Source organism: Triturus cristatus, chromosome 11 (genome assembly GCF_964204655.1).
Source record: "Triturus cristatus chromosome 11, aTriCri1.1, whole genome shotgun sequence".
Classification (NCBI taxonomy): Eukaryota; Metazoa; Chordata; class Amphibia; order Caudata; family Salamandridae; genus Triturus; species Triturus cristatus.
In genome coordinates, this window is record NC_140594.1 from 850,379,930 (window position 1) to 850,393,670 (window position 13,741).

The 13,741-nt window shown below is 42.1% G+C and overlaps 1 protein-coding gene across 1 annotated transcript in view; it reads right to left on the reverse strand.

Moving 5' to 3' along the window:
- GPC1 (glypican 1) overlaps positions 1-13,741 on the reverse strand; it is a 349,563-nt gene that overhangs the window by 30,799 nt on the left and 305,023 nt on the right. The window contains exons 6-7 of the mRNA XM_085634652.1: positions 8,064-8,183; positions 310-443 (exon numbers count right to left, since the gene is read on the reverse strand). Of these exons, the coding sequence (XP_085490778.1) occupies positions 310-443; positions 8,064-8,183 (254 nt within the window). The remainder of the gene's footprint in view (positions 1-309; positions 444-8,063; positions 8,184-13,741) is intronic.

Here is a 13,741-nt window from a genome sequence, read left to right on the forward strand (position 1 = left end):
CTATTAAACAACTGCAACTGAGGCTAGGGACACACACAATCCCACAGATAACCCCTCCTGCTCTAGGTAACAGTGCAATAGAGGTGGGCTGTTACAGACAGAGTTTACCTCACCAGGGCAGTGTTTGACAAAGACCTTTTTCCATGAGGTGTAAATTAGGAATAAGAAGCACCTACTCACAAAGATATCTAGTGACGGCGGCTCAAGGCTCTGAATGGAAATTCATAAAATGAGTGCTCTCTTTGGAACTGCAGCATACTTCACTAAATATTTTTCACTCTAAAATGAATGCAAATGACACTTTCTTACCTGCTCTTGGCCATCCCATTCCAGCATTTGTGCTCGTTCGTTGATGCTGCAGTTACCTTCTCGCTGCAAAGCATGTTTGGAAGAACTACCCAGTAATCTTTGATGTCTTTCAGGTTCGATTTAGCATTTGCAACCTATTACAGACAAACAAACTCTTAATACCTGGGGTTATTCATTCAATCAAAAATCTTTTTATTATTACAGGCTCATAGAAAAATTAGATCTTTATTGTCTGTGATGGAAATGTAACTATTGTACACAAATGAATTGATTTTAACCATTAAATTGCACTGATTATATTTTTCTCCTTCAGATATGTTGTCATGTTTGTAGAGCCTAAGTTCTTGATGCCTTCTTCAATCTCTTGCACCTTTATTAAGGCCTTAGAACCTGTTGTCTTTTATCTGCTAAAATCCTTACATCTATAAGTTTATTTATTTTATTAAATGGATTTGTATAGAGTGGGCCTAGCAAAGGGGCACTGCATCAAGCAAGAGAGAATAAAGAACAATAACAGTGTATTGTACGGAGGAAAAAAGACGAACCGTTGTAGATTTATGGGTACTGTCCAGTAATATACGTTCTAGGTTCTTCCAAAATGACAAAAGATTTGAGTTGAGTCTGAGTTGTTCATACAGTTTATTCAAATGCTAGTTTTAAGAGCAAGTCAGAGAAGTTCTCTCTGAAATGTAGGTTATGCAGTCAAATATTTGTAGAAATGTTGCTGCATTGAGAATGTCTGAGAGGAACCATAGTGGATTTATAGAGGCCTGAGGGTAAAGTGTTGCTCACATCCAGGTATGTGAGAATGATGGCCTGCATAATTCTTCTGAAATCAGCATAAGGAATGGAGGTTTTGAGTTTTTAAGTAGAAACAGTTGGATTAAGGCAATTTATGTCATTTTCATAATGCCACAAGACAGCCTGAAATCGTTATCCATGGTGAAAGCCAGTGATTTAGCAAAGACACACAGTTTTGGTGTGATGCTAAGGTGTAGTATTCTGAAAAGTGAGTTCTGGACTGAAAATGCTTCTTTGGAGTAGAGGAGGCAAAATTCCGTTTTTGCTGGATTCAGTTTCAGGGCGAAAGAATTCATCCATTGTATTTGCTTTTCGAAGTAAGCTTTCAGGGTTTAAATGTCAGATGGGTTAGAAACTCCATAATACAGTTAGGTATTGCCAGAATATTGCTTTGATTCGGAGCAGTGGGTAAAATGATTCCAAATAGAGGTGAAAAAGAGAGGGATAATCTCCACACGTTAAAGGAAATGTGGGGTGGTGAGGAAAAGTATGTCTGGAAGAGCCTCAACCTATGATTAGTTCACAGCACCGCCCGCCACAATGCTGGGAATGCACTGTGTGCATTGTCATGCACAAGGTGACAGGCACCACACGGTGCCTGCCACCTTGTCCATGACAATGTAGGGGGGTACCTTAGGTAGCCCCCATGTGCACCCTCCACACCCCAATACCCATGGAACCCGCAACGGGACCCCAAAAGCACAATCTGCATGCCTTTCCCGCCACGGAAAGGCTGCTTCCCGCTGCCTTCCTAGTATGGATGGCGGTGTATTGTAGACACCGCCACCATATCAGGACCCTTTTCCGTCCGGTCACCTGTGTGACCGGCAGAAAACCGGCAAACGGTCTTTCCGTCCGCCGGGGTCCCCCCCGCCATACTAATATGGCGGAAATGGGTGGCGGGCGGGGTGTGTTGTAGGGGGGATCGCCACCACCCGCAAGGCGGTGGCGATCCGCCCTACATCCTAATAGACCCCTTAGTTTTGGTGTTATTATGGCCAACCCAGTAACATTAACATTGTGTGTTATTTTAAATGTGGAGGCAGAAGGCAGTCCTTCCTTTATGGTGGTGTCCCTGCGGCACTAGTCTGGAGGTCTAGAGGCAAATTCTAAATGATCTTAAGTCAAGGGGTACATAGAATGGGATGTTCCATCGATACATGGGATTCAAATTATTTGTGCATGGAATGTCAGGCATTTGGCAGAGGGAAAGGTGCCGCCCTCATTGCCCGGGTAGCATTGGGAGTGATGGGGAATGGCGGCGATGCACCAGCAGTCGAGTGATCGCCATGCTTCTGTCACCATGGCCACGAGCACAGAGAGCCGATTGCCTACCATTCTTTTCCAATACAGTAAAGGTACTTTCAACAGCACATGTGGTGACAAAGGTATTGCTGGTAGCACGCAACCTGAGCACAATAAGGCAGAGATTGTATTGGCTGGGAAAGAGGAACATGGAAAGAGTAGGAGGAGAGAGAGAGAGCGGGAAAGGTGAACTAGGAGATAGACCTGGTCCAAGAGTGGGCAGGGCAAGCTAACATTAGAAAGCATTAGAGACACGTTGAAATGTATATGAGCCCGAAGAAAAGAAGGTAAACTGGATTTTGTGAATATTAAAGAAAAAGGGAGGGTACCTTAGGGATGGGGAATTGTTTAGGCACAGGGGAAGGGATAGTTATTTAATGTTAGGGTATTTTTAGGGATGTTAGTGTGTACAATATAGCTGAGGTGAGTAGGATGGGAGCCCAACTTGTTTCAGAATTAGGTAAACATTTTCACCTCAGACAGGAGTGTCCATTACAATCCCTCTCCCAACAACCTATCCTAGTTTTGGAGTACAAAGATAAAATCCTGAATCTGAAATAAGGCCAAGAGAAAGAACCCTTAGTTTTTTTGTTTTGCTCAACTGGAATACGATGCATAAATGTACTCTATTCACTTACTTTGACAATGGAGTGTCTAGGTAATTGATACATTTTTAGCGGTACTTACTATTGGTAAATGTGAACAATTACATTATGCTTTGCCATTTATTTATGTGTATTTCACTCTTGCTTGGAGCACCCATCTTTACTACACATGCATTTTAATGTTTTTTCTATAAAATGAGTATTAACTTTAGAACTTTACAAAATGTAGCTAAGTCATACACTAATGACAAGTATAGGTTTAGACAGAGTAGGTCAAGAAAGGGGCGTGGCATGTGTCAGTAGGTGTGAGGTCCACGGACCAAGAGTTAGGAAGCAATTGAAAAGTGTTGCTTAGAGTGGCATGTATCCCAAAAATACATGTACCAATTGCTGCAGCAAGGTCAGATACGAGTGCTGGGTGGCCACTATGTTTTCCATTATACTAGCCAGACACACCATAGGTGTGAGGTGAGTAGTACTAGTTGGAGCTGCAAGAGTTTCTGAAGCCCAACTTCATGGGGTGAAAAGCTTGTTTAGACTTAGATGGTTGTTGGATCCATGTGATCTCACCTTTATGTTGATAACAACAGGTATTCCAATAATGTAATAATTTCAGGGCCTACTGGGGTTAAGCAACAATCTTTTTATGTACATAGTTTTCATAGGATAATAGGGCATAAAGAAGAGAGGAAAGATACAGGTCAAGTTGGGTTGCTTTAAGCAAAAGACTTGAGTAAGAGAGGGTTGGTTGGAAAGGTCAGAGTGTGCCCTGATATGGACAAGTCATTGGTACAGCTGTTATGGAAGAGTTGTGGATCGTTGTGTGGGGTAATTTTGTATGTGGCTAGAGCTAGGGGTGTTGGCAAGGTATTTTGTAGGAGAGAAAGCCCTGGGGATGAAAGCAAAATGCCCACCTGGTATTTATGAGTTTTGTAATTGGAACATGCTGTTCCTGGGGTCTGAATGCACCACTGGAGATCCCTCTTTTATAGAATCTCTCAACAGATTCTGCCGCTTTCAGCAAAATTCAGCCTATTTCTCTGCTGTCTTACATTATCTAAGTGGGGGGAAAGGAAGTAAATTGCCAGAGGCTAACAACAACTTGGACTCTTCACAGACTGGACTGCAGGCAATGCACAGTATGACAGTCTCACTGGTCCCTCTCCTTTAACAGTTAAGAACAAGGGGGGCATCGTTGCCATGACCCTATTAAACCCCTCTGCAGCCTTTGACATTGTGCCCCATTCAGTCTAGAGCAGCATACGTTTGGCTTCACCCTTTCATGTCTTGCCTATGCTGTATATACGTGAATATAGTACCATATGTTTGTGTTCTTTAATATCAATAATGTAAAGTGGTAAACTTGACTAGAATACTGATAGTGCATTTGCTGTATAATTCATACATTTATAAGTGTGCATACTAATGTTTCCTTATCGTGGCACTAAATTGTAGTTTTCATATATATCTGCATTTTTGTAGTTTAAGTGATTTTGTTAACTCTATATATACTGATGTATTCATTTGAATAGTATCATCCATATATTTTATAACTGTATATTTATTCATACCCATGCATTAAAATTAGTATCTAAGTGTCTTGCTACGTTAGATTGACCAAAGGTCTTATGCACTTGTACTGTAATGTTTAATCTTCAACGTGAAGGTTTGCTCTGGTTCCAACGTTTTCTTCTTCTTTGCAGGTGCGTTCCTTTTGATCTCATAGTTGGTGAAAGGCATATTGTGTATGAGAGATAGTGAGGCTCGGGAGAGGTACTTTTGGAGAGGACGAGTGAAGCTAACGAATAAAAGGAGGACATCTATTCATGTTGTATCTAAAGATGGGATCAATCCAAGGACGTACTGATGTTCAGACCATGAGATGGGAGTATCGTATAAAGTTGTCATGTTCTACTGTGAGAAGGTGGAAAAGTACTGGGACACATGATCTGGGATTCTTGAATGTTCTGTGGAGGCTTAATTGGTGGTCATACTTTAGCTTTAGGCAGATTCCTTTTCGACTCAGACGGGTACAGACCTCTTTGTTATATTTCTGTTGTGTGGCTTTATGCTATGCAATACTGATTTTGGAGAACTTCTACAGAGATCTCTACAATGATGACACCTTCCTGCTTTACTGGATCTAATTAGGGTTTCCCCAATGAATGCTACATAGTTCAGATTTAGTTTAGGTAATTTAGATTTACTAATGTAAAGGAAAGTGGACCAGAAATCATATACTCATCAGATTGCGTTCCTTATTTTCTGCATTACTATTACTGAATTTCTTATATGATTTAGGCTGTTGAGACTAAACTTTGTCAGACGATTTGAACTGGCAAGTAGTGATTCTGTATTTTTACAATATATTCTTGAGACTTGTGTTCATCAGTGTTGCTTTGAATTTGTAATAAATCTACATTTAATCCCATCCATAGACTTTGGGAACCTCACTGTGCAGCCAAATGGGTTACACTGTAAATTGAACTCTTGGATGGTGTTAATTCCTCTTTGTTTCCCAGGCATCTAAAAAGGTCTATTGCAGAGAAATGTGTACATTCAGCTCAGTGCTCTGTCAGGTCCAATATATTGACTCTAGATACTTGGTATTTGACATAGCACCCTCAACTGGCCTGCATCTTTTCTATTTACACAGGCAATCTCTTTCTTTTATCTAATCCAAATGTAAGCCTCTTTCGTTAGGATCCATTAATTTTTTTAACATCTACGTGTCTCTACTAGCTGCCCTTATAAGACCTTTCAGTCTTTCTTTTGTGCCTTTGCAAATGACACTGAGCTAAATTATTGACTCTCCAGAGATTTGCACTTCATACAAATTAATATTCAGAATTGTCTATGTGCAATGGCCGCATGGTCGAAGAAGATGTCACTAAAACTGAACTTGCACAAAACTGACTTTGCTATTAGTGGTTCTGCTACACTTTGGTAAAGCAACTGGAGGCTCCCTGGTCTTGACTCTCCACCCACCCACTCGACACGACACTGTTTTTATCTTAGTATTTGTTTTTGATAATTCCCTTCCCTTTTCGCCCATGATCAACACATTTTCTTGTTTGTTTTTTCTACTTTAAGATGATTCGAAATATGCTGTGGCTTCTTCCTCTTCATTCCCAATTTACATTGTTTCACCTGTAATAGGATCATGCTTGGACTACTCTATCCATTTATAACTTAGCCTCCCCGATCTACCTGTTAAATGGCCTACAGCTGACAAAGAATGCAGCAGCGCATCCTCTAAAGGGCAATCCCTGCCAAGGGGATATGTCTATTCACTTAATCAATTTACATTTGCTGCCATTTACAAACATTTAATTTTCAATTTTATAAAGCCATAATGGCAAAGGTACTATTTTCTTTCAAAACACTTACAATGCAAATATTCCCTCCAGAACATTATGTATACTACAATCAGGATTTTGGTTGTAGTGAAGATTAGGGAAGTGCTTCAAGGTATCCATTTTTTTCCCTTTCAGACAACCAAGAGTTGGAACCTTTTTCCTTTTGCACCTGTAAAAAACTTCTCACCATTTGAAATTCTGAATGCAGCGCAAACAAAGCCTGGCTAATCTAACAGTAAAACATAGAAGACCTCTGAAAAACGATTTCTGATCTTTCAGTACCAGGACTCCCTTGCATTTGCACTCTCTACACGTCCATCAAATAAAATAAAGGTTAACGAGTGAATGTTTGAGGTGGAATTTGTTTCTGCGGCAGGAGTTGCGAAGCTACTCGAGACCAAGGCTGAAATCTGTCAATATTTGGTGATTTAAGGTGTGGCTTTACTAAGGATTTCCTTTGTTTGATTACATTTGTTTGTAAAATTTTGAGCAGTTTAGATTCCGTATCCCTTTTATTGAGTGTTCAGTAGGTGACGAGCAGGGAATTGAATGTGATATTAGCTGGGGTTGAGAAAGCCGATAGAAGAAGGCCATAGCATGAATCGCCCATGGTATGCACGTCTGTAGGATTTGTATTTGGTTTTGCATTGCTCATGGAAGACACTGATGTGCTAATAAGAGGTCGATGGTGCGTCGCCCATCATGTGCATGGCATGATTCTGTAGCATAGCCTCTATTTTATCAGTAGCTGCAGAGGCATTGGGTGAGTTGCCCACGCAAACTCCTCAGTCAATAAAGGTATGTCAAGTAGGAGGGACTGAGAGACGCCTAGAGTTCTTTATCAATAAAGGTATGTCAAATAGGAGGGACTGAGAGACGCCTAGAGTTCTTTATCAATAAAGGTATGTCAAGTAGGAGGGACTGAGAGACGCCTAGAGTTCTTTATCAATAAAGGTATGTCAAGTAGGAGGGACTGAGAGACGCCTAGAGTTCTTTGCCTGCAATTAAGAAGACTACAGTTTCTAAGCAGGTGGTAAAGGTCCCTGAGATGTTTGAAAAGTGAGTGAGGATGGGATGGAACAGAAGGCTTTAGGTTCAGAATGACTAAGTAGGGAAAAACTATATACAGTGGTGAGGCAATCACTTCACTTCTGATCTTGGTAACCCTTCTGAATTTGGAGCTAGTTTTCCAGAGAATGCAAGTGGATAGTTGTAGGGTGATTTTGGCTGTGGGAGACATACATGATTTGTGAGTGAAGGCGACTTTTTGGGAGGAGATGATGGGTTAAGGATATGCCACTTAATTTCTAGTGGGGTACTGGAGGCGGGGTACTAGACACGGGGTACTGGAGCCGATATTTGGCCCTAGGGTGGGGGAGGCGTTGCAGCTGTGAGTTTGGCAGCAATGCCTATAATGGGATAGGTTGACGATCGATATTTGTTTGGGAGAAATCGTTTTAGAGTTAGTTATGCTCTTCCCAGCCTCGACTCTTGGATCTTCACTTTGGTGTTTTCTTATTTATGCAACAGTAGCTGGACTGCAATTGTTGGGGTGGGAGATTAAATGCTTCTAGTAACACAATTTCATTTTCACAAACATCAAGCTCTCCAGAGACGCCTCTTTACCAATACGTGTAGACGAATGGAGAACATGTTGGAAAGGTTCTACACTAAAAGTGCCTACCAGTTTTTCCAGTGCTTGTCCAGTTGATTTTTCTTCCAGGTTAGACATTCTGCGTCGTCTTGTCTCTTCACCAGCTACGACTTCTGTGCTTACTTTCAAATTTCCACAATTTTGAAAAACCTAGGAAAAATTTACAAGAGCAAAATTAAGTTTTTTAAAGTTTTATTACCAATTGATTTACAATGCTTCTCTTTTTTATGGGCCATGGTTACTGCCACTGAAACTCTACTTATTGATATTCAGCTGCAGTTTCCATTTAAGGGGGGGCATACTGTCGGCAGAAACAAATGAATGCACTGTGTACCCTATTATAAAACTGATGATATTAAGCATTTGTTTCTCCATGGCACATGAAAAATCAAGGGGCCCTATGCAAGAATTGGCCCTGATTGTCCAAAGGCAGCACTGTACAATACAGCCGTCTTTGCACATGTATTGCAGTCAGCTATTTTTACTGCTGGCTGTAACCAAACAAAGAGAGTCACAATCGTAAGCGGGTATCAAGAGGCACCCCTCCCTCCTTTGGCCGCATAGCAATGCTTACCAACTGTAGAGGCCAGGTGACAGCCATTCACAAAGTGGAGGCGGCCATTTTAAAGTAGTTGTGGAAGCTGCAAACTAGAGAGGGTGCAGCAGACAACGATTTCACAATATGCACCTTTCCGTGGCTTTAAGACACCAGTCCCAGGGACAGGGAACACAATATGAGCACAATGCAAAGGTTGTGTGACAACCACGCATGTCAGTTGTGATAATACATTTCATTTGCGTCTTGAATACATGCTTTTTAATTTTGGTATACATATAATAATTCAACCAAGCAAAAGCTTAGATAGTTGTGGGCTGAGCTGCAAACAGGAGAGCTACTCACAGGTAGCTGGAGAGCTACTGGCAGTTCACAAGCTACACGTTGGAGACACCTGATGTAGATAATATGCATAATCTGCCAAGAGTTGGGATGCTATAGACACCTGTCACAGTTTGAAGTGGGATTATGTCGAAAGAGGTGATGTACTGCCCCTCATTACCAACTTTATTGCTGGGTTAAAGGGTTCGTTGAATTCTGCGACCTGAGACCATTTCATCTGAACTCCTGGGCATCCTGATAATATGACAATGAGGCGAATATGCTACCCTACCATGTGGGCACGCTTGGGAAAACTCAAAGTCAGTTTCGGTAAATAAAGTGTGTGTCAAGATTGTTCACTTGCCCTGCTGCTTTTCTCACTATACATTTATCAAGTGGTAGAGTTGGGGAGTACTTGCATTTGTGATGTGCCATTGCTCTATCTCACAGATGATGTCCTATTGGTTTCCAGTTTTATAAATAATGACTGGGCATCCCATTAATTAAGAGAAACTTGGGTACAATCCACAAAAGGCAATGAGTTGCCATTCCTAGGGCAATATTCAGAACTATAATGGAACAAACCCAGATATGAATAATCAATACTGATATTCGCAAGTACAGGACACATGCATCACATCAACAGTAACTTGTATGTATTGAAATCATGAACATATGAAACTAGATGCAAAGTGAAATATACTAGTGCGGATGAGGTAGTGCTCAGTGCAGTGAAGACGATACATGTATGGACAATGCAGAAGTAATTAGTAATGAAATAACATTTCTAGCTCCATAATAAATCTGCATACAATTGACGAATGCAGTCCCAGTGCCTGTCTGATGATTGATAAGATGCTGGAAAAGTGTGGTAAGTCCACTAGAAATCAATTATCTTTGAGAGGATAAGAAGTGAAAGTCTTCTGCTTCTTCTCCACCCCTGAATCACAGAGCCTGCCAATTCCAAAACCGCAGTCATGACTCTCTAATGATCATATGATCATGCCTGGTTCACCAAGCTGATCACGTGATCAGAAGGGACCAATACAGCCAATAGGAATTCACCATCTGCAAGTTGGAAGGTTGGTCTCAAACATGGTCCCAGGAAATGGCCGTGCATGGGATATGGGCATTTAGGGCCAGATGTACAACGTGCAAAATAGCGCTTCGCAAATTACGAGTCTTTTGCGACTTGCAATTTGCGAAGCGCTATTATGCATGTGCAACAGTGTTATTACACTGTTTTGCGATTCCCAATGGGGACGCAAATAGATAGGCTCTTGAATATTAATGAGCCTCTCGCAATTACCGACCCCATTGGGAATGGCAGGCCCTCCAAGGTATGGTGGCCCGCTGGGCTCAGCAGACCACCATGTCTGGGACTGCTTTTAAATAAAGCAGTTTTTTTTAATGCAGCCCGTTTTCCTTAAAGGAAAACGGGATGCATTTAAAAAAAAAAAATGAAACGTTTTCGTTTCATTTTTTAAGGGCAGGCAGTGGTCCCTGGGACCACTGCCTGTCCTTAAAAATTATTTTCCCCTTGGTTTGCAAAGGGGAAGGAGACCCCTGGGGACCCCTTCCCATTTGCGATCCCATTACCACCCTCTTGAAGAGGGTGGTAATTTGCGAGAGTTGTGCGCCCGCAAATGCGGCTGCAAAACCTTTGTATATGGGGTTGCGCTCGCTATTAGGAAGGGAACGCCTCCTTCCTAATAGCGACTCACAATTCCAAAATAGCGAGTCGGAAATAATTTGCAACTCGCTATTTTGGTATTGTACATACCCCTTCGCAACGGGTTCGCAAACCTGTTTGCGCATGCAAAATCTGTCGTACATCTGGCCCTTAATCTCTTAATGGAACGAGTTGTTTCTATTATTTAAGTTTTCCCTCTGGAGCAAGCGATACAAAAGTGTGCTATGAATTTTTTTTAAATCTATAATTAAAACAATTTAGACAGTTGTATGTTACCGTGTACGCTTTCAATACAATTCACAGTCCTGATAGTTGTCAAAAATAAACACAGCTTCAACAACAATGGAAAACAGATTTGAGCCACTACGTGGAGCTCCTGTCATGCTCTGTTGCCAGGCGCTTTTGGGTGATGGTGTTTTAGCTGGCAGGCGTTGATGTGAACGCATCATTTGTGCTTTCTTTCCAAAATTCTGATGTCATTAAAACATAAGACTACTATTTTCTACCACTTGATCAAGGCTATATTACCAGGTATCCAGCACCTTACAGATCAAGAAGCTTCTCAGTAAGGATACCCACCTTCAGGAGCTTTTTGACTGGTGGGCAAAATCAGATCAACCAGCTGTACAAGTGTCATCCCAACATGATGGACAGAAAGAACCGAATTAGAACCACTTGACTACACGCCCGCCTCACGGATAGCTTCGCTTCTCCAGCAGGCCCTAACCGATATTTCAGAAATGAGAGCTGCCCAAACCCAGGCGAACAAGAAAATCAACGAGCAACTGCGTTTTGTAAACGAGCATCTGATCCAATGCAATGCTCGTGTGGAGCAAGCGGAGCAGAGGATGTTGGACCGTGAGGGCAACTTTAACCAACTGGATGGTTTAGCCGCACGGTCAAGGAAAGAGATTGATGTTCTAAAGGCAGAGAACGGAGAAATGGAAGATAGAGCTCATCGATCAAACCTGCGATTCGTGGGTATACCAGAAGGCCAGGAGAAGGATCAGAGTGTTGGCAAGCTAATTGCTGATTTGGTTAAGAAGTACGTAATTCCAGATTTCTCAGCTAAAATGAATGATTTTGCAATTATGCATGCCCATAGTCTCGCTGGCCACCTGCCCTCCAATTCAAGGTATCCCTGAACGATTCTTGTGAATTTTGGAGATCATTGTGTTAAATAACAAATATTCACTAAAACATTGCAGACCTTTCAAACTGCAGAAAATTATTCTTTTCGCATCTCTGCTTATTTGTCTTCATCCGCTGCTCGCCGGCGTAAGGAATTCCAGTCCATGAGTGAGTCATTCAAAAAAGTTGGAGTGCAGGCAGAACTGGTACAGCAGACCAAGCTTAAGGTTATTCACAATGGATGATTTCACATCTTTTCCTCTGTTCCATCTGCTGTGGAATTTTTGGAGAGTCTTAATTCCTCTAAGATTTGGGTGCTCCCTTTCCAGGGGGGGGGGGGAGAAAAAGGGGGCATGTTTGGGCAGCTCTTTTTGGGGAGGAGGGAACCTGGGGAGGGTCTGTGGGAGGGGGGGGGACTCAAGAAAAAACGATAAAGTACAAAGAACTTATTGAAACATCGTTTAAATAAATTGACTAGAATTTGCAAGCCAGATTCCTCACATCATATCGGAGCAACCTTCTAAAAGGGAGAATGTCATTGTCTGTGGGTCAACAAAATTTACAACTTGGTAGTGGTACAAGGGGTAATCATTAAAAGAAAGGGAGTATGGGAACTAAACTTATAAAGGTGGCCTCTTGTTACACAAATGACATCAATAATAAGATTAAGGGTCCAATTTCGATGTTGGATGGACCTGAGTCCATCTGACATCGACCTGGAACTGGGAACGACCGACCTCCTGTTGGCGGTCCCAAACCAGCAAGTAGGATGCGACTGAACACTGTTCTGTCGCACTCCCATTCTTTACAATGGGAGAATGCATGCTCTCAATGTAAAGAGCTAAAGTGCAGTTCATCCTTGCACCCCATGGTAGGCACCTCAAGGTGCCTGACACCAGGTGCAGGGATCAACAGGGGGGCATCATAGGTGCCCCTTCAGCCACCATCCGGAGGCCTTGGCCCATGGGGTCCCTGCTGGGGGCCCCAAAGTTAACTTCCCACAACCTTTCTGTGTTGGAAAGGCCAGCACAGAAAGGCTGTCGGAATCCGACATTGTAATTTCTCAGGTGAAAAGAGACGCCCTTGAGATTATAGGAGGCTTTCTGAATGGCAGACGGCCTCTCCGAGCCCATCGTAAACATTTGGAAATCCTGTTTGGATTCATTTTCGACCAAGTACATCAAAATGGGTCGTCAGGAATGAATCCAAACAGGAGAATATGATGCCGTGGCATCGTAATCGGCCCCTAAATTTAGGTCTTTACTGGCTTGGCTAAAAGAATTCAACGCAAGTGTTATCCTTCTTCAGAGTCCACACCTTAAATCCTTGCCACCCAAGCTCAATATTCCAGGTTTTATTTCTCCTGCACCTTTGACCTTGGTGAATGGTGCAGATAGAGGGGTGGCAGTATTCATTTCAAAAGAGCATCGGTGTGAGGTGCTTCAGGTGCATAAGTATGTGGAGGCAAGATGGATTTCGGTTCAAAACTCTATGCAGCAGCAACTTGTCAATTTTATAAGCTATTATGGCTTTATAGAAGACAATGTTTCTGCTCTGGAAGAAATATACACACTAACCACTGTATATAGGGGCTTGATTGTACTGGGGAGCTGGGGGGGAGGGGGTGACTTTAATGTTATCTAGACCAACAAACTACAAAATAAGTCAAAATCTGTTCGCTTTTTAACACGGATGAGACATGACCTTGCCCTAATTGATCCATGGCGGTCTGAGCATCCGTGGGCCGTATCTTTTTGTGAACACTTTAGCTCGGCTTCTCGCATTCATTTTTTTATATATCACACTCTCTATCCAAAGGTAAAGTGGATATTTTAGCCACAGCTTTTTCCGGTCATTCTGTGCCTGCAATTGAGTTATTAGTAGAAGACTTTAGCCACTCCAACCCAAGGTGTTTTTTTTCTACCAATTTTCTTTTGACTTGGGTTACCTACATGTGCAATGCACAAGGGGAGTTCTTGGAAAGGAACATGGGAACTACCTCTTCTT